The following is a 25,131-nucleotide window of genomic DNA, read 5'->3' on the forward strand; positions in this document are numbered from 1 at the left end:
GCTGTGTCCGAAATCGCCCCCTATACCCTTAAATAGGGCACTATTTGAGGGAACAGACATTTTTAGTGGTGTCCGAAACCATAGTGGACGTTCTCGAGTGCACTCATTCAATCCCACAATGCATTGCAAAAACAAGTGTCCAACTGGTGCACGCTCAACGGCTAGAGAATGCCCATAATGCACCGTGAGATTCACGCGCCTCTCGCCCGCAGCTGAATAATCAATCCGTTCAGTTTTACAAAGCACTCATCCATGGCGTACAGCATAATGTACAACACGGGTATAAATTAATTGTAAATTGATTATTAAATTGTTTGATTAGGGTTTATACATAATTTCCGTGACAGAGTTCAGGATTAATCCTTTAATCTTACTACTGGAGTTGCTAGTTTGCTAGTTTCAAATGATTAATAAACAGCAAGCACAAACTATGCAAAAGCGGTATTCCTTCCGGTGCACTGTGTCCGAATTCACTACTCATTTTCATTCACTCCTTCTAGTGAACTGAATTAGTGACCTAATGTAGGGAATAGTGAATGAGGGTTTAGGGGGCGATTTCGGACACAGACATAGACCGTATAAAAACATGGACGTAGTGACGTAACCCGTAGACTTCCGATGAGCATTTTGAAGCATAAAGTAGGCGGAGCCAGCCGTCACCATCTTGGCAGCGCGTCACCGCGCTTCACTCCCGGATAATCGAAAATGGGCAAAGAGGCAGGAGATGGCTGCTGAAACCACACCCACCTAGCTCGACGGTGGTGACAACAGCGGCAATCCACCTGTCACTCAAGTGGCCACGCCCTTAATTATGCAGAACTTTAAGGCTTAATATAATTTAAACGGATGAGTTATAAAAAAATTCACCCCCCTCACAGTTGTCATTAAGGGCAAAATTAGCTATATAGACCAAAATCATTTTTTGAACCAGGCTGTAAACATGTTTTTTTCTGCTGTAAAGTTCAGCATTTTAACATGGGGAGTCTATGGGATTGACTCCCTTTTGCAGCCAGCCTCTAGCGGCCAGTCGATGAATTACAGTTTAAGTCACTTCCTTGTTGGCTTCACGAGAGAGAGCGGGAAGTTGCCGCTCGGTCTAAATAAATGCAATTTTGTCAAGAAAAAAGAGACAGAAGCAGCAGTTGTGAGTGGGGTGGCCAACACTAGCTCCACCCCTGCGTTAACGGTGTTAAATATTTTTAACGCCATTAAACTGGAAATATTAATCGTCTGCGTTAACGTGCTAATATTGACAGCACTAAAATAATTATTAAAAGTATATTATATATATTTTTATTATAATTATAAATTCAAATTGCTGTGTGTATGTATGTGCTTGTTTGTGTACCTGTGGTCATATCGTGGTCAATTCCTTCAACAGAAATAGAAACGTTTGAGATGGGGTTCCCTTGGAGATCACGAACAAATCCTGCCACTCCTCTGTGAACCTGTGAAGGACATGAGGGATCAAAAGGGATGAAACTACCTCCTTCTAATCCTAACTCATGAGTCCGAGCTTTACAGAAAACAAAACAACTCTCCCTCCCTGTCAGCATTTTCAAACGAAAACTAGGCATTCGAAAGCAAAGGATTCGGCTGTACCTGCTCTATGTAGTTGACCAGCGAGTTGCGGTTCTGGTCCCAGTACTGCTTGAGTGTGTCCTCAGGAGGAAACTTATCACAGCTCAGCTCCAAAGTGATCTCAAAACAATTGCTGCTCAGATAGTTGAAGTCCTGCATACCTGACAGAGAGAGAGAGAGAGAGAGAGAAATGGAAAGATCAAAGGTTTGCAACTGACGTTAAAGGGATAGTTCACCTTCATTTGATCCCCATTGACTTGCATAGTGTTTTTTTCCCATAATATGGTAGTCAATGTGGACCAGCATCTGAAGGTGAACTATCCCTATAAGTGGCCTTTTTCTTGGTATTTTTTTCTTTTTAATTAACATGCACTATGTGGCGAAAGTACTGTATGTGGACACTTGAACATACACTCATATGAGCTTGTTGCGCATTTAATTTCAAAACCATCTGTATTAATCCCCTCCAATGCTGCTAGAACAGCTTCCACTACTCCAGGAAAGCATTCCACTAATGGCGCTTTTCCACTGCATGGTACGGCTCGGTACGGTTCACTTTTGGGGGGTTTTCCACTGGGTACAGTACCTGGTACCTGGTACTTTTTTTAGTTTTTGAGGTTCCAAGTGAACCGTACCGTTACCAAAACGTGACATGTAAACTCTGCTGATCACGGATTGGCCGGAAAGAATCGTCGCTACCTGCGTCACTGAACTTGCGACACAAACACAACAGAACCGCTAGATTTAAATCAGCACAGCCAGCGAAGGATCGAACGTAACTGTTTTGAACGAGCGCACCTTTTTTAACAACCAAAAAGTGGCTGTTTCGTTGTCTGTTGAGGAAGTACAGACGTTCCTCTCGTTGATAGCAGAGGAGCGGATCCAGCGAGAGCTTGATGGGGCGACACGGAATGAAAATGTTTTTCAGGAGTCGCGGCAGTAGAGGTGGCGCAACTAACGACATGTGAATAATCCCACCCACTCTAAAGCGATACTAAACTGCAGTGGAAACGCAAACCGAGCCGAGCCGTGCCGTGCCGTACTGAGTCGTACCACGCAGTGGAAAAGCGCCATAAATGTTGGAACATGGCTGTGGGGATTTGAAAGAACATCAGTGAGGTCAAGAATTGGTGTTGGGTAAAGCCTGCAATGGCCATTTCAATTTATCCCAAAGATGCTGTCAGGCTCTCCCCAAACTTCTGCCACAAATTCGGAAGCGCACAATTCTCTAGATGTGATTACCAGCTTTAGTCAAATGAATTCCCATGCCTTTTTGTTTGTTTGTTTTTTAAATCTGGTATTAAACCTTCTGCTTTTAGCCTTTATAAAAAAATATACATCAGACAATGTCCCGATGAGACATATTATTACATAGCATCATACAGCAAGGTCCAAATATTATAATTTAGATTTCATAAAAGTGTATAATAATTAACAATCATTTTGAGAATTTGAAATGAAATATTTAATATTCTGCACTATTTCTAGATCACTAATCAATTAAGAAAAATAAGTGGCTTTGACAATATAAACTCCTTCGCACAGATGTACAGCACAATCAATACATTATTATGCTGTGTGAAATACTAATACTAATAACAATAATTATTATGTTTCTAATAAATCAATGTACAACACAATTAATACAATATATTAGTGATTTCCTGAAGCTGTGCATTATACCTCCAGGCACACTGTACCAGGCGCCTCCATTAGTGATGCCCTCTTTGAAGCTGGAGTCATCATCATTCTTGCGGCATGGAGGCCGGTTTGGGTCAGACATCACTGGGTTATAGCTGGAGTAGGCCTTAGCCAGAGACTTAAACACCAGATCATCTGGACTAGCACTATATTCATGAGTAGAACCTGATGGACAAACAGAGAAAAACTAAATAGCCAATCAAATTATATGATAACTTTTCCTGGTTTAATTCTATTAAACTTTAATTGATTGACTATACTTGTAAATATTTGGGCCATACTTGGTCCACATTTTTGGTAACATTTTCTAAAACCAACTAGTAAAAAAGGTCTATTAATTAATTAAGTCGAATGATGCAAATTCTGTAGGTGTCTATAAGGGTTAGGGTTACTGTGTAATTATATTATATTGCAATGCTATTCAAAAGTTACTTATGTGAACAAAAATACAATAAAAAGAAGTAATATTGTGAAAAATTATTATAATTGAAATGAACTGTCTTCTATTTTAATATACATTTAAAAATCAAATGTATTTAATTCGTTTATTTATTCCTGTGAGGGTATTCAGCATCATTACTCCAGTCTTCAGTGTCACATGATCCTCAGAAATCATTCTAATATGCTGATTTGGTGCTCAAGGAGCATTTCTCATTATTGTTGAGTTATGCTGCTTAATATTTTTGTGGAAACATTTAGTGATACATTTTTCCAGAATTCCTTTATTTACACACAGTTCAAAAGAACAGCATTTATTTGAAATATAAATCTTTTGTACCAATGTAAATGTAATGTTTATGAATAAAATTATCAATTTTTTTTCAAAAAATCTTACGGACTGCAAACAAAAAAAAATTATATCATATCATATCTCATCATATCTATTTAAGAATGTATATGAATGTATATGTTTATATGTGATTGTTTTTTGTGTATGCATGTGGTTTCTCACCACTGCGTGTCTCATCATATGGGTAATTGGCCACCACGTCTCCTCCATGCAAATTGGCTGATAGGACAAATGGAATGTCCATAATCCAGTGAATGATAGCCTTAGTTTCTGGTGCCAGCTGTAACACAGGTAAAAAAAAAATATTTTACCAGTCTAAAAACTGATGCTCCAAAATGTGTAATACTACTAATACCATGCTGCGATATTTAACAAATAGTTGATCAAACACTCTCTCACCTTGGTGTTTTCATCCACAGCTTTCTTCATGTTTTTCAGGAGATGATTGTTGGCTCCACCCTCTCTTTCATTCATGTAGACGATGCGATCAAGATCTGGAAAGTTCCGGTTCAGATCAATCCCCTGAGCATTGCTGCGGCCCACAAACCAGTCCTTCATCTCACCAGACTGCACATAAATATTATAATAATGATACCATTAGCAGAATTACCACAATCTTTTAAAACAAAAACACGTAAGATCTTCATTTTCAAGTAGTTCACTCAAAAATGAAAAATTGTCCCAAATGTGTATGTTCTTCTTGTCACAATTTTTAAAAGACTCTTTATGAAGGTTTTATTCATACCAGTAAAGTACATTTTATTGACTTTCAAGGTACTTATTTGGTGTGGGGGTGTGTGTGTTTGAGGTTAACAGCTAAAGTCACTCAACTATGTCTTAAAAACTTGCTGACCCCATAACTTTTTTAAAGAAAGTGACAAAGTGTATTCATATTTATAATAATTATAATAAATGATTTAAGACAGATGTTGCAATTTTTGCTAATTGTTCTGTTATCTTACAGACCTTAAACCTTTGAGTTGTATAGCAAACCTTTAAAAAAGGGGGTTTAATTTTTTTGTCAGGGCAAACATAACACAAACAGGTGAAAGCTGAACAGACTCAGTTTAGACTTCGTGGAACCTAGGTTTCAGACTGAGGAGGAAATCACTTTGGTTACTCATCATTTTTCAGACACTGGAAAATGATATGCCTGAGTCTTGTAAAGTGAGTCTGGCTAAAAGAGGAAGTTTGAATACAACCGTAACATTTGTTTTAACATACGAATAAAACCCATATCACCCATGATCACAAGACTTTATCCCATCTGTGACCTCTGTAATCCTCTCTATCCTACTGAAATCATTTTATAGTAAAATTTTTTTGATGTACAGTTCCCATAAAAGACGCAACCTTTGTGCTCATATTTGCCAGGACAGGACTTTCCATCGACCTCTAAAACAAACAGAAAAACCCAGAGACAACGCATGTTTGCTGTGTGGTCTGGATAGACATTTATCAAAGCTGAAGCAGTAAAGCAGTGTGGTAAACCACATCCCAGTGAGGTGTTTAATAATCTTTTGGTTTCCCCTAAACAAATGTGAAACTAAAAGTCCAGGGACCTTATGTATAAAATATGTCAAATGTGTCGTGAAATGTCAAAGCCCACACTTGTGTGAGTACAGACTGCAGAAGGATGTGGTAAGCCACAGTAAAGTGTTATGAAATCAGCACCACTGCATTCTGCCAACAAAACTCTATGCTAAAATAAGGTGAACAGTTTTTTAAAATGGAAACCGGGGATTTTTTTTTAGTTCAGCGGTCAAAATTTAATTGAAACCTCACGTGTTATTATCTATGATTTTTTTTAATTGTTGTGGGCTCTATATAATACTATAAATAAAGTTAATAATTAATATTTTGTTTGCTAGTCAACCCTAATTTGTTTTTAATACAATTAATGAAAAATCACAGTAGCTATGTTTCCATCCAAAGATTCAAATTAAACTTATGCGCAAAACTGGAATATCGCATAAAACATTCGCAAATAAAGCACCGTGTCCATCCAATGAGTCAAAGAGAACAAAATCATCTTTTCCTGGTAAACTGGCACTAAATATCACTAAGAAAACTAGGAGAAGCCACCGAATATAGTAATTTTCATATGTGATAAATTACTTGCGCCGCAGAGCGAGCAGATGAAACACAATAAATGCAGTCATTGCTTTCGGAGGTGGATGCCTGCTGTTTGGGAACGCAGTCATGTAAGACAATTATACAGAAATAATTTGATGACAGACTTGGTTCAGGCAATTCAAAATGACCATAACAACATATAGATGCTGTGAACTAGATCGGTCCACTGGTTAGTCAAGTTATCCCGTCTCATATCGTAAAGTCACATGACTTTTTCGATGCGCATGGAAGAATTTATTTGGTAAATGTGTTTCCATCGTAGTTTATGCACATTTTTTCTTATTCGATAAAAAGTTTATCCTTCTCAAATGTGTGCATACGTTTTTTATGTGCATTTTTAGAATCTTCTTGGCGTTTCCATCCAGCGTTTTTTTAAATGCGATTTTCCAAAATTTGCATAAAAATAGGTGGATGGAAACATAGCAGGTATGGCAAATAGTAAATAATAACCATTGCAAATAGCAAAGAGATCAAAACAGTACTATAGTAGGGGTAGGCGATATACCAGTAAACACAATAAACCAGTAGAAATTTGTCAACCGCTAGTGATTTTTGAACTATTGTTACTCTCACGTAATGTTGCATACGCAGCAAATGAGCTTGCTGCTATACATTCACTAGAGCATTTCAGAGTTCCACTGAAACCCTCCACCTTCCACAGCTCCACCTGTATAGATCTGCTACTTGTGCAGCAGCAGTATGTTTTAAATACTCACAGCAGCGTATCGGCATATGTATTGGCAGTAGCAAGTTCCTGTACTTGCTTTGCAGCAGCAGCAGTAGCCAAGACTAAATACATCATAACCATTACCATGCTAAAATCTTCCAAGGGTTGTCATGATGGAAATATGAGAACACATGATAAATGGTAAATAGTTTTTTAAAAAATCGAATTTTCGAATTGTATTTAATATTTTCATTTTCACAAACAGTAAATATACTGTGTACATTAATCACAACCTTTTTTAACTTTTCAAATGTTATTTTATGTTTGTGCTTTTGGAAATGGATCTTTACTATCCCTAATTAGGCTTTTTATTTTGCATTTTAGGCCCATTTGAAACACAGGACACCAAAAACCAAAGATACAACTGCATTCTGTTTATGTTCTTCTTCTTGTGTAAGGTGTGTGTTTACCTGTGAGGCTGCTTTCTCGAAGCCGTCAGGATTCATGGAGGGCATGATGTGAATGCGTGTGGAGTGGATCAGGTCAATGATGGTGTCGTTGCCCTCCTGGTACTCATTACAGAGATATTGAGCCAGATAGATGAGCAGCTCTCTGCCCACGGCCTCATTACCGTGCATGTTCCCAATGTACTTAAACTCCGGCTCACCTATTACACAAAAACAAACACAGTTAATGACACAACACTGTATGCACATGTGTGTTAAATGAACCGACAAAAATAACAACTAAATGATGCCTTGCCAGATATTTTAAGAATTATATTTTAAAAAGTGAACTGTACTATTTGAGTTGTATGAATCACATGTATAAATGTCAAAGACAGCATAACCAGTATCTTACCAACCGATCATACGTAATGTCTTGGACAATTTGTCAATCATTTAGCAATTATTATAGAAAATGTATTATGCATTTTACTATCATGATACTGGGTCATATAGCGGACGAAGAGAATGACTGACACTTTATTAAAAAAACTAAACTTAAAACTTTAACTTAAATTTAATGTCTAATAAAAATATTATATTTAATGAAAAATTAGATATCAAATAGCACTGAAGTATATAACGTACTGATCATATGTTGGGCTTTTAAAGGGGTCATATGATCCAGTTTCAAATTTTCCTTTCTCTTTGGAGTGTTACAAGCTGTTCGTGAATAGATAAGATCCCTAAAGTTGCAAAGACTAAAGTCTCAAATCCAAAGAGATATTCTTTATAAAGTTAAGACTGGTCCACGCCCTCCTAAAACGCCTCGTTCCAACACGCCCCCACATGTCTACGTCACTGTGTGGGAAGATTTGCATAACACCACCCAAATGTTCACGCAAAGAAAGAAGGCGTAACTTTTATTCTCGCTGTAGTATTGTTGCTGCCGCCATGTTGTGGAGGCACTGTGTGTTTCATTGTGAAAGCGAAACTTCTTTGTGTCCCCACTGGATGCAACAAATGCCTCGTTTGTAATGGGTTTTAATGTTTTTGTCTCGTCGCTCCGGCCGGACAGGGCATCACAATATGGTAAGGGACATAACATTTCCGTCACACGCTTGAGGTATTCGGCCAATCACAACGCACTGGATAGCTGGCCAATCAGAGCACACCTCGCTTTTCAGACCGATGAGCTTTGTAAAAATCGACGTACTTCAGAAAGGCGGGGCATAGAGGAGAAACAATAATGTACAGTATGTGGAAAATAATGTGTTTTTTTAACCTTAAACCGCATAAACACATTTCATTACACCAAATACACAAAATAATGTTCTTTTTAGCAGTATCATATGATCCCTTTAAAGTACAAAAAAATCACTACAAAAATAAAGTCAACCATTTAAAAAAAAAAAAACAATGAAAATCAGCACAACAAAGACAGATATTCAAAATATCCACACATAATTAAATATTTTCATATACTTGTTACTTTCCACAAATAGGATACAATAAGGCCAGAAATTATGTCATTTCCACTAAATAATAAATATTTGAATAATAAACTCAATATTTTATGAGCTGTTTTATTTTCTATTCATTTTACATGAGATGTTAAGACTTCCTCTTGGTTATTTTTAATGTTCTCTTCTTTTCCATCTCAAAAGCAGCTCCTTTGCTTGCATAATCAAGACACGGTCTTATTTGTTTACTTAAATGACCTTGGTCTCCCCTTGTTTCTAGAGTGTGCTGAATGATTCTGGTCTAGGTTGTGGATTTACTGAGAATTACTCCTCCGAGAACACCTAGCCAGATGTCAAGATCAACACACTCACATAAAGACAGAGAGAGAGAGAGAGAGAGAGAGAGAGAGAGAAGACATTAATGTGCATAACATCTATAATGCTAGATTGACTGAACAGATGGAGTAGTAAAATAAGAAAGCATACATGACATTTCAGATGTTTCCAGACACACGTGTCCGTACATGTTTAAAGACAAGTGAATCCGAATAATATATAAAAGACATATTCATTTGAATAGAATCAATGGATTCCTATGGACCTATTCACAAACATTAATTTATCCTTAAATGAGCATATACATATAAAACATACAGGGCAGAGGTGTATTCCTGCAACAGTGTTTTTGCAAATACAGAACTTTCCCCAGACACATTTAACCTTTCAATGCTGTTGCGGTGCTGATACTCATATTTTAGATTATTTTAGCTGATGAAATATATTATTATACAAATTGTTTTGCATATTGTTTCATATAAAATGTAAGTATTACAAATATTACTTTTAAAAAATTAATGTGTAATATTAAATGTGTATTTATAGCATGTCGCTGTGTCTTGTGTAACGCTATCTTGGAATTTAAAAATGTGGATTTAGTAATTAATTTAGACTACATGTACACTTCTGTTCAAAAGTTGTTGTTTTTTAAGTAAAAAAGGTAATTGCGACTTTTAATCTCACAATTCTGATTTTTTTTCTTGCAATTGCGAGTTCACATTTCTCAATTCAGAGTTTTTTCTCCGAATTGCATGATACAAATCCGCAAGTTATATACAAGTTATAATTCTGAGAAATTAAAGTCAGAGAAATGAAGTCAGTATTGTGGGATATAAACTGACAATTCTGACTTCATTTCTCAGAATTGCCAGTTTATATATTACAATTCTGACTTTATTCCTCGCAATTTCAAGCTTATATCTTACAATTCCAAGAAAAGGAGTCAGAATTGCAAGTTTGTATCAGAATTGCGAGATGTAAAGTCTCAGTTGTGAGAAAAAGTCATAATTGTGAGATAAAAAGCTGCAAAAAGTTACCTTTTTATTTTTTATTCATTGGCAGAAGCAGGCTTCCATAATAGTCTGCTGACAATTCGGCTTAAAATGAAATCTAAAAATATATTAAAATAGAAACAGTATACACAAACTTTGAGCATAAAAGGTGTATTTCAAAAACATTAATAAAATCTTATTAGCCCCACACTTGTGAATAGTAATGTATGGTAAAATATATGTGCATTTACAAAAAAACACAAATATTATATATCAACTGCTGCAAACACTAAACCCATTGCAAACATTGGCTCAGGTAATATCCTTAGAGCTTCCAGAATCCTCTCTGCTTTCACACAACAAAGCCCTGACCCACTTAAACCCTCCCCAACAATCCCATTCTCAAACATGAGTGCTAACATATGCAAACACACTTCATCCCTCAGGTAACATGCACAAATCATCAGAGGCCAGGAAAGGACACTATACCTTTTTCATGAAATATGAACTTCTGAGAACTCTTCTGCCTGATAAGCACACCACACTGACTTTATTGTAATGTAGAGCTTACACATATACACAACACACAAACAATGTTTACCTGCCATTGCGCAGTAAACAATATATAATATTTAAGAACCTTAAATAGGACATGGGTTCTAAAATGGATGTATACATTGGACAGACCTGTTTAGAAAAGCCAACACACCAGAACACAAAGGCATACAGTACTGAATGCACATTTATTTGCCATGCACACAGATTGGAAACAGATGGAAGAGCTGTTTTATTCAGCAGGGTTCCTTGCAGGCTCTGGCCTTTTTTTAGCCGTCTATTTCACTGCCTCCCCTGAACATCGAAATATTCTACATCTCGCAATTAAAGAGCAGCATGTGCAAAATATTCACAGTGTGTGTGTGTGTGTGTGTGTGTTCAAGCTCCTAAATAAGGACGTATGTCCCTTTACAACCAGACTTTGAAGCTCCGATTATTTTAAAATGAAATTACCACCAAACTCTTTTGCAGATGTTAACGTCAAAGCAAAGTATTTCCAGGCCTGTCCATAGGAAATGTGCGTCTAAATGTGTAATGTGTGCGTGAGTGTGTAGATGGGTAGGTGTCTGAGAAAAAGTGTGTGAGAAAGTGAGAGACTGAAAGTAAAGGTGTTTTCTGATTTGATTTTTTATTTTAACATATGACAGGATGTGCTGTATAGAATTTGAATATAATGTTTTTTTTTAATATATATATATATTTTATATCAGCTGATAAGCAACACAATCATGCAATAAATATTTTTTCAATTGCATCTCACAGTGAAGATAAAATCTACTTTTAAGACCAAATCTATGAGCTAATACTTGGAATTTGTCATTCGGGTTCACTTTTAATCAACAACCTAAAGATAAACACATCAACTTTTTGCATTTTTTACAAAAAAACACAAATATTATATATCAACTGCTGCAAACACTAAACCCATTGCAAACATTGGCTCAGGTAATATCCTTAGAGCTTCCAGAATCCTCTCTGCTTTCACACAACAAAGCCCTGACCCACTTAAACCCTCCCCAACAATCCCATGCTCAAACATGAGTGAGCTAACATATGCAAACACACTTCATCCCTCAGGTAACATGCACAAATCATCAGAGGCCAGGAAAGGACACTATACCTTTTTCATGAAATATGAACTTCTGAGAACTCTTCTGCCTGATAAGCACACCACACTGACTTTATTGTAATGTAGAGCTTACACATATACACAACACACAAACAATGTTTACCTGCCATTGCGCAGTAAACAATATATAATATTTAAGAACCTTAAATAGGACATGGGTTCTAAAATGGATGTATACATTGGACAGACCTGTTTAGAAAAGCCAACACACCAGAACACAAAGGCATACAGTACTGAATGCACATTTATTTGCCATGCACACAGATTGGAAACAGATGGAAGAGCTGTTTTATTCAGCAGGGTTCCTTGCAGGCTCTGGCCTTTTTTTAGCCGTCTATTTCACTGCCTCCCCTGAACATCGAAATATTCTACATCTCGCAATTAAAGAGCAGCATGTGCAAAATATTCACAGTGTGTGTGTGTGTGTGTGTGTGTTCAAGCTCCTAAATAAGGACGTATGTCCCTTTACAACCAGACTTTGAAGCTCCGATTATTTTAAAATGAAATTACCACCAAACTCTTTTGCAGATGTTAACGTCAAAGCAAAGTATTTCCAGGCCTGTCCATAGGAAATGTGCGTCTAAATGTGTAATGTGTGCGTGAGTGTGTAGATGGGTAGGTGTCTGAGAAAAAGTGTGTGAGAAAGTGAGAGACTGAAAGTAAAGGTGTTTTCTGATTTGATTTTTTATTTTAACATATGACAGGATGTGCTGTATAGAATTTGAATATAATGTTTTTTTTTAATATATATATATATTTTATATCAGCTGATAAGCAACACAATCATGCAATAAATATTTTTTCAATTGCATCTCACAGTGAAGATAAAATCTACTTTTAAGACCAAATCTATGAGCTAATACTTGGAATTTGTCATTCGGGTTCACTTTTAATCAACAACCTAAAGATAAACACATCAACTTTTTGCATTTTTTTAAATCTAAATTTGCTTTTGTTTGTTTGTTTAATTAAAAGTCATATTTTGTCACAAATTGTACTGTGATGAAATATTGCCATTAACTGATTCAAATAATCTGATATACAGAACATTTTTAATCGTTTTATTTCTGCAATAAATATAAATGTGGAATCATTTATCAAATGAGACTACAACAATATAAATATAATATCCATTATAAATATTAAAATAAAATAATAATGTTCACAACATCATAGTTATGAATAGTTAAATTGTTTTTGAAATTTCTCTTTTGTTAAATAGCATCTGCTAAATGTTTTAAATGTAAATAATATAGCCTATAGAGACTACAATATCAATATCGGTAAAAGTGTCAGTCAAACTGATAATCAATCATCTTCACTATTTTACATAAATGTAATACACTGGATATTATTACAGTGAATTCCATAATTGATGCTGTGAATTTTGAATTTTCAGTGTCAAACAGTTTTTGAGAAATGAAAGCTTTAACACCCCTAGTCCCAAAATGAAAGAATTAATGCATCATGTGGGCAAAGGATGAACACAAAACGTATGAAATCCCACACAGACTGTAAGGAACAAACTTCCCCTATATTATGAAACACAGTTTTATATGTGTGTCCTATCCAAATAAAGCAAAGCTGTTTTGATAGAAGTAATGAGGAAATCATCAGCTGTACAGATGAAGTGAGGTGCAGGCAGGAAAGGGAGAAAGCTGCTAATCTTTCAGTGAAACAGACAAACAAAAAGGCTAAAATTACACATTTCAAAGCCATACAGTCTACATCACTTCTCTCTCTAAACATAATCTTAAACATCAACACCATCTCTCACACACTCGCCTCATCAACTTTCTCCTTGCTTTGTTTACTACCTCTCTATCCCTCTTTCTCTTTTTTTCCCTGCCTCACAAAGAAAATATATACATCAAGAGAAAGATCAGATCTGTTACATGGTATCTGTTAACCTCATTTAGGACAATATACCTTACGAAAGACAAACATTTAAACACGCAGCATTCTGTTTCTTGGTCATAGCTTTATTATTTGTGTATCTGTTTTTAAGACAAATCCACAGCCTTCAAGTTCAAATATAAATGCAACTAAATGTCACTTTGGTTTAAATCGGTGTTAAATGTGGTATCAGATATCTGCATTTACCAAAGGTTTGGTAAACATGCAAGGATATCATATTTGCAACTACAGTGGGGAAAAAAAGTATTTAGTCAGCCACCAATTGTGCAAGTTCTCCCACTTAAAAAGATGAGAGAGGCCTGTAATTTTCATCATAGGTATACCTCAACTATGAGAGACAAAATGAGAAAAAAAAATCCAGAAAAATCACATTGTAGGATTTTTAAAGAATTTTAAATTTTTTTAATAAAGATTAAATATCACAGAGCAACCTGTAAACATACCATAAATCCTTCAGCAAGCCAATGTAGGTTGTATATTGGGTCTCACATTAAGATAAATATATACATTAGGACTGTTGATAAATACAGTAAATAACAATTCATCTCATAAATTGATGGAGTTAATCTCAGATTTTACATATTTATGATACATTTATTTGATCAAACATACAATAAAAAACTGTAATACTGTGAAGTATTATAATAAAAATAAATACAATTAAAATAACTGTTTTCTATTTTTATATAGGTCTATTTATATACTTCAGAAATCATTTTAATATGTTGATTTGGTGATTATCAATGTTGAAAACAGTTGAGCAAACTGTGATAGTTTTCAGGATTTTCTAATGATTAGAAAGTTCAAAATAACAGCCTTTATTTGAAATAGAGATTTTAAATTATAAATGTCTTTAGATTTCTATTTTACCAATTTGTTGCATCCTTATGGGATGATATTAGACTCAAAATGATTAATAGATGCACGCACAATTATCCATGTACTGCATACATTTTATACATGTATCTTACTAACCACAATCAAATGCCTTTCAATATGAGTCTGTGGAATTCGGGATTAAATGATTGTGCAGCGATTTGTACAAATGCAGACATGTTTGCGAATAAAAATGTTCTGTTCTGCATTAATATATCATAAATTGCTCAAGCAAAAAGGAATACGTGCATATGTGGATCAGGTGACACGCGTGCATTTATTTATGTCTAGTTCGAGTCGATCTTGTTCGGTTCATTTGGATTTTGAGACTTCATTTTCGCAGTTTACAGCATTTCACGTCCCCCACACACACAACTACCAATGAACAAGGCTTAGTGCAATTGATTAATGTGTACACGATTTGAAAAATTTGCAAATGTGCGTCACTACACTGAAACAAATGCTTTTCAACCGGTGTCTGCAGAGTTAAGAATTACATTAATGTGCAGCATTTTGTTCAAATAGAGACATATTTGTGAATACAAATGTTATAGTTTGTATTAAAGTATCATAATTTGTTCATGTAGTGATTAAAATATGCATTTGTGGATCAGGCGACACGCGTGCATTCATTCACGTCTCTTCTGAGTTGATTCTATTTGATTCATTTGAATTTTGAGACTTTCGTTCCACCCTTTTAGCCTTGCCCAATCCACACACACACAGCTCGCACGCAGCTGAGTCACAGAAAATCAGCGACCACTAGATGGCACTAGCCCCAGTCACATGTGCGCATTCAATTGAGTACAGTTTTTATAAATGTTACTTTGTGTTTTCTTTGTTTCTTTTTGGTTTGGCTATTTTCCTCTACCGTAGAAATATAATAAAGATGTTTTATTGAACTTGTTCTAACTTAACTTGTCTTAAGACACAGAATAGCTTATATTAATTTTGCCAAACAAGAACTTCATGATGGTACCTTGTTTTTTCTTTCTTTCTGTAATTCAACGGCACGTTGTCAGTTATTCCTTCCTTGTAGGCTATTATTATTATTATTATTATTACTATGCAAAGATGAAGTTGACGATGCTGATTAGCCATCTCTGCAATACGAGAGAAATGCACCTTTCATATAGGCCTACTGCATTGCAAACGCTGCAGCCTGTTCATTATCAGAATAAAATACAGTCAAATATATAGATACACTATAGAATCTAGATACACTGGTTAATTAAAACAGTCCGTAGTACAATCCGTGCCATTCAGCCTGAGCTCAGGCCAAGCACATATTTGCTCATGTGAAGAGGACCATGATTGTTTTTTTGGAAAGCGGGTTAAGTACAAAGCCTGGTTTATATAGGCCTAGGCCTAATAAACAATAGTCGGTTGCATTCAAATTCAAATAGCCAACATTGTGAATATGGAAACATTTGGATTCGTGCCAAATGAGAGAGTAAGAAAGAGGATTATAGGGCCAAACAATTAAAAAAAACATCTCCAGAATAAAAGTCATTATCCTATAATGCGAGATTAAACTCATTAAATATCCAGAAAAATTTAGTAATAAAATTTTGAGAATAAAAATAATAACATTTCGAGAATAACGTCATTCATCAGCATCGTCAACTTCATCTTTGCAGACACTGACTCAGAAAACAGTTTAGTAATAAATAGGTCTAGCCTAAATAAAATATGTTCTAGCTATTTATGTGATCCGCTTGAGCGCGGAATAGGCTATAGCCTGTAAAACACTCGTTGTGGATTGGGCAAGGCTAAAAGGGTGGAACGAAAGTCTCAAAATTCAAATGAATCAAATAGAATAGACTCAGAAAAGATGTGAATGAATGCACGCGTGTCGCCTGATCCACAAATGCACATTTTAATCACTACATGCACAAATCATGATACTGTAATACAAACTATAACATTTGTATGTTGTCTCTATTTGAACAAAATGCTGCACATTAATGTAATTCTTAACTCTGCAGACACCGGTTGAAAAGCATTTGTTTCAGTGTAGTGACGCACATTTGCACATTTTTCAAATCGTGTACACGTTAATGAATTGCACTAAGCCTTGTTCGTTGGTAGTTGTGTGTGTGGGGGACGGGAAATGATGTAAATGGCGAAAATGAAGTCTCAAAATCCAAATGAACCGAACAAGATCGACTCGAACTAGACATCATTTAATGCATGCGTGTCACCTGATCCACATATGCACGGATTCCTTTTTGCATGAGCAATTTATGATATATTAATGCAGAACAGAACATTTTTATTCGCAAACATGTCTGTATTTGTACAAATCATTTAATCCCGAATTCCACAGACTCAAATTGAAAGGCATTTGTTTGTGGTTAGTAAGATAAATGTATAAAATGTATGCAGTACATGGATAATTGTGCGTGCATCTATTCATCATTTTGAGTCTAATATCATCCCATACATCCTTGCTGACTAAAAGTATTAATTTGCATTATGCGCATTTAATGCACGCAGAAACACAATAATATGCAATATAGATGTTTTATTGATGCCACAGCAGTGAGCAGGTGTTCTTCACTTTAACATTTGATACTGCAGTATCAGAATTGGCATCAAGTGTCGATTCCAAAGGAAAGGAAGGACTGACAAAATGTGCCCCTTGATTTTCCTTGATTCAAAATACAGATTTCTTATGAAAAACAAAATTACACACTAGCACATGTGCATTATGTTTACTGGAGCAGGCTGCCCTTTCACAATTTCTCTCTTGCTGTGTTTTAGCCAGAGAGACACACTGAGAGAACAGTGAGCCCAAAGATGAGAAATGCAGTGCCTTTGAGAGCAGAAACTGGGGTCTCATCTTCATGAGAGGAAAAGGAGGAGGAAGGGAGAAAGGGATTTTATTCAAATCTTTCTGATCCTCATATTACCACATGATGAAAAACCTCACAACATCATTTACATAACATCAAAGACTCTCTCTACCTCTCTAAAACCTCAAATATCAAAATGGCAACCTCAGATATAAAAAGTATTTATTTACATTTATTTAATTATAATATAATCCTTTCTACTAAACCCATCCATCCATGAATCCATCAGTTCAATCAGTCAGGAAATGTGTGCTTATGACGCAAGTCTATAACCTCTTAAAGACATACACAAACAGTACCATTAACGTCAAAGAAACACTGGTTTCCATGGCTATGTTGACCAAAGGAGACCATTAATTCAAAATAATTGATTCAGCACATTTCAGTGGAAACGCACACATATTTCACGATCAGTCAGGCCATGTATGACATAAGACGCATCTCAACAACAGATCTGACCACATTTGGTTATTTGGGGGAGATAAAAATGATCTAAAGAAAAGGTTTGATCTATGCAGAATGCTGTACACTGTTCAAAGACTAAACTATATTCCTGTCTAAAATAACTAATAATCTTCTAGAACAGATGATGTGATCTATAAAAGAGGGAGAGAGAGAGATGAAAACAGATGTGGAATCCCTCTAACATGTATTATTAATGAACTTTCGCTCACTGGAATATACCATTTTCTTCACACCCCTTGTGCAAAAAACCACAAAGAGACAGATAGCTTCGGTTGCTTCAGATATGCTCTTATTTTTCTGTACAATAAATGTACAATACAGTGGAAAATAGAATTATACGACACTTTCCATGAATAGAGCTTGAAATCCTTTTTTAAAACAAATATGTCAGTGAAAAGAGGTTCTTAACCTTTCAGGAAATGGTGATTATTAGCCTTAGGAGGTCAAACTACTGTAAATTAGCTATTTTATGTTCTATTCAAATTTTCCAATATACCAATTTGGAGTAGACATCATAGTTACGTCACTTGCAGCTGTGCGCACATTGTGGTGGCAGAAAAACACTGATAAAAAGTGGAGGAAAACGAGTAGAACCCATGAAATAAGAAAAAAAAGTATTATTGTGCCTTTGGATGTCAGAATCGGAATGCAAATCATTTTTATACAATACTGTCATCAAAGACACATTTGAAACTAAACGCAGATGTTTAAACGGACAGACTACGGATGAAACCTGCTATGATTAAAGCAGAAATTTGATTTAAACAATAGGTTTACAAAATATTTACATATGCAGACATTGTATTAGCCCTACAGTTACAGTATGAAATACTATTTGAACCTATGACATTTTACATAACATTTATCGATTTCATCTCACAAATCTGACTTTTTTTCTCGCAAATGCAAGTTTATATCTCTTAGTTCAGACTTTCACTAGATTTAACAATTGCAAGTTTGTCAATTCAGAGGAAAAAAGCCAGAAGTGTGGGATATAAACTCATGATTCTGAATCGAGGGGAAAAGAGAGAATGGCGAGTTGATTTTTCTAACCAGAATTGTGAGATATAATCTCGGAATTGCAAGAAAAGTAAGAATTTTGAAATATAAACTCAAAATGACCTTTTTTATTCTTTTATTCCATGGCTTCCATATACTGCTACTATAAACTGTCATTTTCTGCCACTGGACAGGGTGAACTATCTGTTTAAATATTTACATTAATTTAAATGAAATTAAATTAATTACATTATATTTTTAAACTATACCAGAATGGGTGCCACAGGGTTGCAATTTGCAAATTTAGACTGGATTTAGCTACCATTTAGTAGGGTCTAGAGATCTTAGGACCAATTTTGGTTTATAGTTAATGATTAAATTCAAATTCAAATTTTTTTCCCTAATTCCCAATATTTTTTTCTTAATATAACTTGAGCATATGGCAAACTTTTCATATGGGAAAATGCATGCAGTATTAGGGTTGTCCAAAAAATGTGGAGCAAAGCAAAATATAAAATTTTGGACATTTATTTAGTTAATACTTAAAATAAAATAAAAAGTAATGGAATACCAAAGTGTATTTGTGGAAAATGCAAAGTGAAAATATGCATATGCGATATTAATATCAATATACAAGACACTTGATCAGTTCGAAAAGCTTAAAAAAAAGCTTTGAAAGGAGGCAGTAAAAAGGCCAGATCTTATCATATGTGTGAATGTGTGTATCTGATATAGGTGCTGTCACATGCTCACTCAGCAGAGCACCAGATGGCCTGTTTCTGAGCTGTGGCAGACGGCATTGCACGCTAATTCTTCCTCATCTGACTGAGTACAGGGAAGCGCATGGCTCATGGTGCTAAGCTGATCTGTCTCCAGGGCAACTGCTATTTCTGCCCAGCCGTAACACTCTACACTAGCAGCACCCCGACCGACGACGGGGCCTCTCTTTGATATCCCGCTCTCTCTTTCACATCTGTACGCTGCTGCTGAGGTGCAGCTGGTTGCCCATAGCTACAGGGTGTGGGTGGTGCTGGAAACTCATCTGGTAGCAATAAAAGCCTTAATGCAATGAGTCATATCTACGCAAACACACATACTGAGAGCCAACCTATTTAAGGAACAGGGGCCCTACCTTTACGAGAACAGCTCCCCATCTTACTACTCTCACTTGTACACACGGAACTCACCATCAACACAAGATTGTGAATGAGTTTTGCTTAGTCAACACATGAACTTAATGTGTCAATAATAGAAATCCAATGCATGACTTTAGCATTTTCAAAATAAATGTGATATTCTGTGTCATTTTATAATATATGTCCATGGACTACAGCTGGAGTGAGCTCTAATAGCTAAACTGGCATTTTACAGAAATTTTACAGTAAACATTAATTCATTAGGTATCATCAATCAATAATATACAATTTTACAGCATTTGTTAATCTGTTATTATTATTAATTGCTAATTAATTATAATAGATTAAACATATATTCTTAGTTAATACTTAAAATAAAATAAAAAGTAATGGAATACCAAAGTGTATTTGTGGAAAATGCAAAGTGAAAATATGCATATGCGATATTAATATCAATATACAAGACACTTGATCAGTTCGAAAAGCTTAAAAAAAAGCTTTGAAAGGAGGCAGTAAAAAGGCCAGATCTTATCATATGTGTGAATGTGTGTATCTGATATAGGTGCTGTCACATGCTCACTCAGCAGAGCACCAGATGGCCTGTTTCTGAGCTGTGGCAGACGGCATTGCACGCTAATTCTTCCTCATCTGACTGAGTACAGGGAAGCGCATGGCTCATGGTGCTAAGCTGATCTGTCTCCAGGGCAACTGCTATTTCTGCCCAGCCGTAACACTCTACACTAGCAGCACCCCGACCGACGACGGGGCCTCTCTTTGATATCCCGCTCTCTCTTTCACATCTGTACGCTGCTGCTGAGGTGCAGCTGGTTGCCCATAGCTACAGGGTGTGGGTGGTGCTGGAAACTCATCTGGTAGCAATAAAAGCCTTAATGCAATGAGTCATATCTACGCAAACACACATACTGAGAGCCAACCTATTTAAGGAACAGGGGCCCTACCTTTACGAGAACAGCTCCCCATCTTACTACTCTCACTTGTACACACGGAACTCACCATCAACACAAGATTGTGAATGAGTTTTGCTTAGTCAACACATGAACTTAATGTGTCAATAATAGAAATCCAATGCATGACTTTAGCATTTTCAAAATAAATGTGATATTCTGTGTCATTTTATAATATATGTCCAGGGACTACAGCTGGAGTGAGTTCTAATAGCTAAACTGGCATTTTACAGAAATTTTACAGTAAACATTAATTCATTAGGTATCAACAATCAATAATATACAATTTTACAGCATTTGTTAATCTGTTATTATTATTAATTGCTAATTAATTATAATAGATTAAACATATATTCTTACAATTTGTATTACTATTATTTAATTTAATTAGTTTTATTCATTTACAGTGTTGGGAAGTTACTTTGGAAATGTTATAGGTTATACAGTATAACAAATGTTATACAGATTACAAGTTACTCCATTTAAAATGTAATAAGTATAGTGTAACTATTTCAATTACTTTATTAAGGTAATGTAACTGATTACATTTTATTACTTTTCGGTTACTTTTCTAAATGTCTAATGTTTTCAAGTGGTAATCATTTTAAAACATTTAAAGCAGGCAATTATTTAAAGCAATAATAGAATTGAAAGCATAGCCACCACAAAATCAGACTTTAGCACCACTTTTTACTTTGAGATCATTCTGAGGTTAAATACTGATTTACAATCATAACAAGATAGTTTAATATACTTTTAAGATAGCTATATACTGTTTTTGAAATCAAATCTTTGGATAGCTATTATATGAAACACTGGTAGGTGCCTTGGAAAAAAGTGAATCTTAAAAAATAAAGCATATACATAAACCCAAACAGAAAATAAAACAATTATCAAATAAGCATATGTCCTATTCTGTATCCTAAACTAGTGAAACATTGGTGTCTCATATTTTAGAGCAGTCAGTGCAACTTATGAAAGAAGTCAATTAAATCTGTATGTGTGTGAAAATATTCAGATGCAACCCCCTTTGTAATAGTTCACATTTTCATAAGTAACATGTAATTTAATTACAATTACATTTATTTTGTAATTAAATTATGTAATTCCATTAAATGCAACTAGCTACTCCCCAACACTGTTCATTTATTATTTTGTTATCGTTCTTGAGCTTATTTTTTCATTAATTTATACAATTTGAAATGTGAATAATAAATTAGTATACAGAATTTAAAATGAACCTATAGATTAATAATTGCTTTATCGTTCATTGTTAGCTCATATCTAATGTATTAACTAATGTTAATAAATGACTTTATTCTAATCAAAAGAAATTCAGGTTACACTTTATTTTAAGGGGTCCTTGTTACAGTGTCATTATACATTTAAGTACTGAGAAATATTAATTAACTACATGTACAGTTAGGGTTAGGATTAGGGTTTGGTTTAGGGTTACTTGCATGTAATTATGCATAATTAAGTGTTATTATAATTGTAAGTACATGTAAGGTGTAACAAGGACACCTTAAAATAATGTTACCGAAATTCAATTATAGAGTAAAGATAGGTGCTTGTTTATCTAAGTCAAATGATCTCTGAGGAAATTAATGATGCAGCAGCCAATGTCACACAGACATTGTATATAAAGGCCTGTATAAACAAAAAAAAGTGTTTAATTGACAGAGATAAGATGTATGCATAATATCATACCTCCAATTGGGTTTCAGTAATCATGTACTGAATTCAGAATTGAAATGATCAAAAATGAACACTCCTAAATAATTGATGCATGTCTATGTAGGTTTCAGTATGAGGTGTTCAGCGATTAGCTTAATCCGTCAGCCTAACTCCACATTGTAAATAGAGTACTTATAGAGTAAAGATAGGTGCTTGTTTTATCTAAGTCAAATGATCTCTGAGGAAATTAATGATGCAGCAGCCAATGTCACACAGACATTGTATATAAAGGCCTGTAAAAACAAAAAAAAGTGTTTAATTGACAGAGATAAGATGTATGCATAATATCATACCTCCAATTGGGTTTCAGTAATCATGTACTGAATTCAGAATTGAAATGATCAAAAATGAACACTCCTAAATAATTGATGTCTATGTAGGTTTCAGTATGAGGTGTTCAGCGATTAGCTTAATCCGTCAGCCTAACTCCACATTGTAAATAGAGTACAATCTAAAATCTAAATAGAGCACACTAAATGAACTAATTAGCGTAAAGCTTCAGATCAAGGATTTAAAACCATAGCAGCCTACATCGGCCTACACAACACAAATAGTATGAATATTACTTTCATGTTTAAGCCTATATTACTCAAACCTTAATTACCACGGCATAGGCCTACCATAAAGATCTGCATGTGCACAGCAAAAATACTGTTTTTATTACAAGGCTCTTTGTAACTCTTCAGCAATCAGTCATGGATAATGACAGCTGTGCAGGGCAATAGTATAACTGGCCCTCATTTAGGCAACGAAGGCTCCTTCATTCATTGCTGTACTCTTCAGTCCAAGTAAGCTTAAAAAAATTATATAAACGTTATAATTAATATTTATGTCAATGTATCTATTTATTTGGCAATAAGCCTTGCAACTGAGTCTCTAATTGATCTGCAATTATATATTCATTCTGCACCCCTCGCAAAATGGCGCACAGTGAGCTGCTGCCATCACATCTCCGTGAGCGCGCAGACACACCAAAGCGCACCTGCGCATCACAGCGAGCAGACACTTGCAAAATGATTAAATGAATCAGTATACACCATTGTGACCATGCAAAGTAGTCTCTGAGGCAATGCCTATTCAATATAAATAGGTCTATCAGAGACAAGTTTGTATTTAGATGTTAAAATCATGAATTTCAATAGCAATTCAGTAATGTCTCCCTTCGCCATGAGAGCAGAGGCTGTTTACGCCTCGTTTATGAACCTCTCACATCATCACTCATTGTTGTCAGCAAAGAGGATAAAACGTGATATATAAAAAATGGCAATATGACAAAGGTGGTTCTTTCACTGGAAGGGCGACTGTAATTGGAGAACCCCCCTTTATTGATTTGTTATCGATCAATGGCCTAATGTAATTTCATGGCACACAGAGGAAAATGCCTGCTTACGCTGCTCTGTGGAGCTTCATTAGTTAATGCTATGATGGTCTGTCTTGCTGTATTATAATCTGTCATAGTTAATGCTCATCTCTCACCAGGCTCGTGGATCCCGGGGCTGTCGCTCATCTCCAGCACGAGCAGCTCTCGGCCCTCGTAACTCTCGCCCACCGTGTAGATGCGAGTGATGGAGGGGCACTGGAGCCAAACGGACACCAGCGCTTTCCGCATCTCCTCGTATCGGTGGTACTCAAAGGAGACTGCTCCTTCCCCCGCAGCATCCCCGCCTGAGGCCAGGGCCAGCATCAGCAGAGCCCCGCAAAACACCGCCGCCGTCATCGCTCCCGTCTTGTCTCTCTTAGCACTGCTGTCTGTCTGTCTGTCTGTCTGTCTCGCTTTCTGTTTGTCTCTCTGGTTCTCTGTGTCGTGTCGTGTCCTGTATGAACCGCAGAACTGATGCGTGAGCGCGAGCCCTGACTACCTGTTTAGTCGCGGGGACGCGCGTGAAATCGCGGACGTGTAGCGCGAAGATTACACACGCGCAATTGGTGAACGCGCACGGGTGCTACCCCTGCAGGGGCGTGGCTTGTGTAATGACGAACGAATTTACGGTGTTGTTGTGTGACATCCAATCGTCAGATTTAATTAAATGTAAAGTTATGCGATAGTTCACCCAAAAATGAAAATTCTGTCATCATTTACTCACCCTCAAGTAGTTCCAAACCCGTATAAATGTCTTTGTTCTGCCGAACAGAAAGGGAGATATTTTGAAGAAAGTTTGTAACCAGGCTGTTTTGGGGCACCATTGACTTCCATAGTAGGGGAAAAAAAATACTATGGAAGTCAATGGTGCCCCAGAACTGCTCTGTTTCCCACATTCTTCAGAATATCTTCCTTTGTGTTCTGCAGAACAAAGACATTCATACAGGTTTGAAACTACTTGAGGGTGAGTAAATTAAATGGGTGAACTGTCCCTTTAAGTAAAGCTGAAGTAGCTCAATTGA

At 35.8% G+C, this 25,131-nt stretch overlaps 1 protein-coding gene across 1 annotated transcript in view; it reads right to left on the reverse strand.

The window, feature by feature from the left end:
• The window catches only part of LOC107548348 (carboxypeptidase E), a 27,501-nt gene extending 2,810 nt beyond the window's left edge, over positions 1-24,691 (reverse strand). The window contains exons 1-7 of the mRNA XM_016229006.1: positions 24,226-24,691; positions 7,346-7,542; positions 4,472-4,639; positions 4,235-4,352; positions 3,265-3,447; positions 1,603-1,742; positions 1,349-1,448 (exon numbers count right to left, since the gene is read on the reverse strand). Coding sequence (XP_016084492.1) covers positions 1,349-1,448; positions 1,603-1,742; positions 3,265-3,447; positions 4,235-4,352; positions 4,472-4,639; positions 7,346-7,542; positions 24,226-24,466 — 1,147 coding nt within the window. The 5' untranslated portion in view covers positions 24,467-24,691. The remainder of the gene's footprint in view (positions 1-1,348; positions 1,449-1,602; positions 1,743-3,264; positions 3,448-4,234; positions 4,353-4,471; positions 4,640-7,345; positions 7,543-24,225) is intronic.
• Between the last annotated feature and the right edge of the window lie 440 nt (positions 24,692-25,131).

Source organism: Sinocyclocheilus grahami, unplaced genomic scaffold (assembly GCF_001515645.1).
Source record: "Sinocyclocheilus grahami isolate Dianchi unplaced genomic scaffold, SAMN03320097.WGS_v1.1 scaffold346.1, whole genome shotgun sequence".
NCBI classification, from domain to species: domain Eukaryota; kingdom Metazoa; phylum Chordata; class Actinopteri; order Cypriniformes; family Cyprinidae; genus Sinocyclocheilus; species Sinocyclocheilus grahami.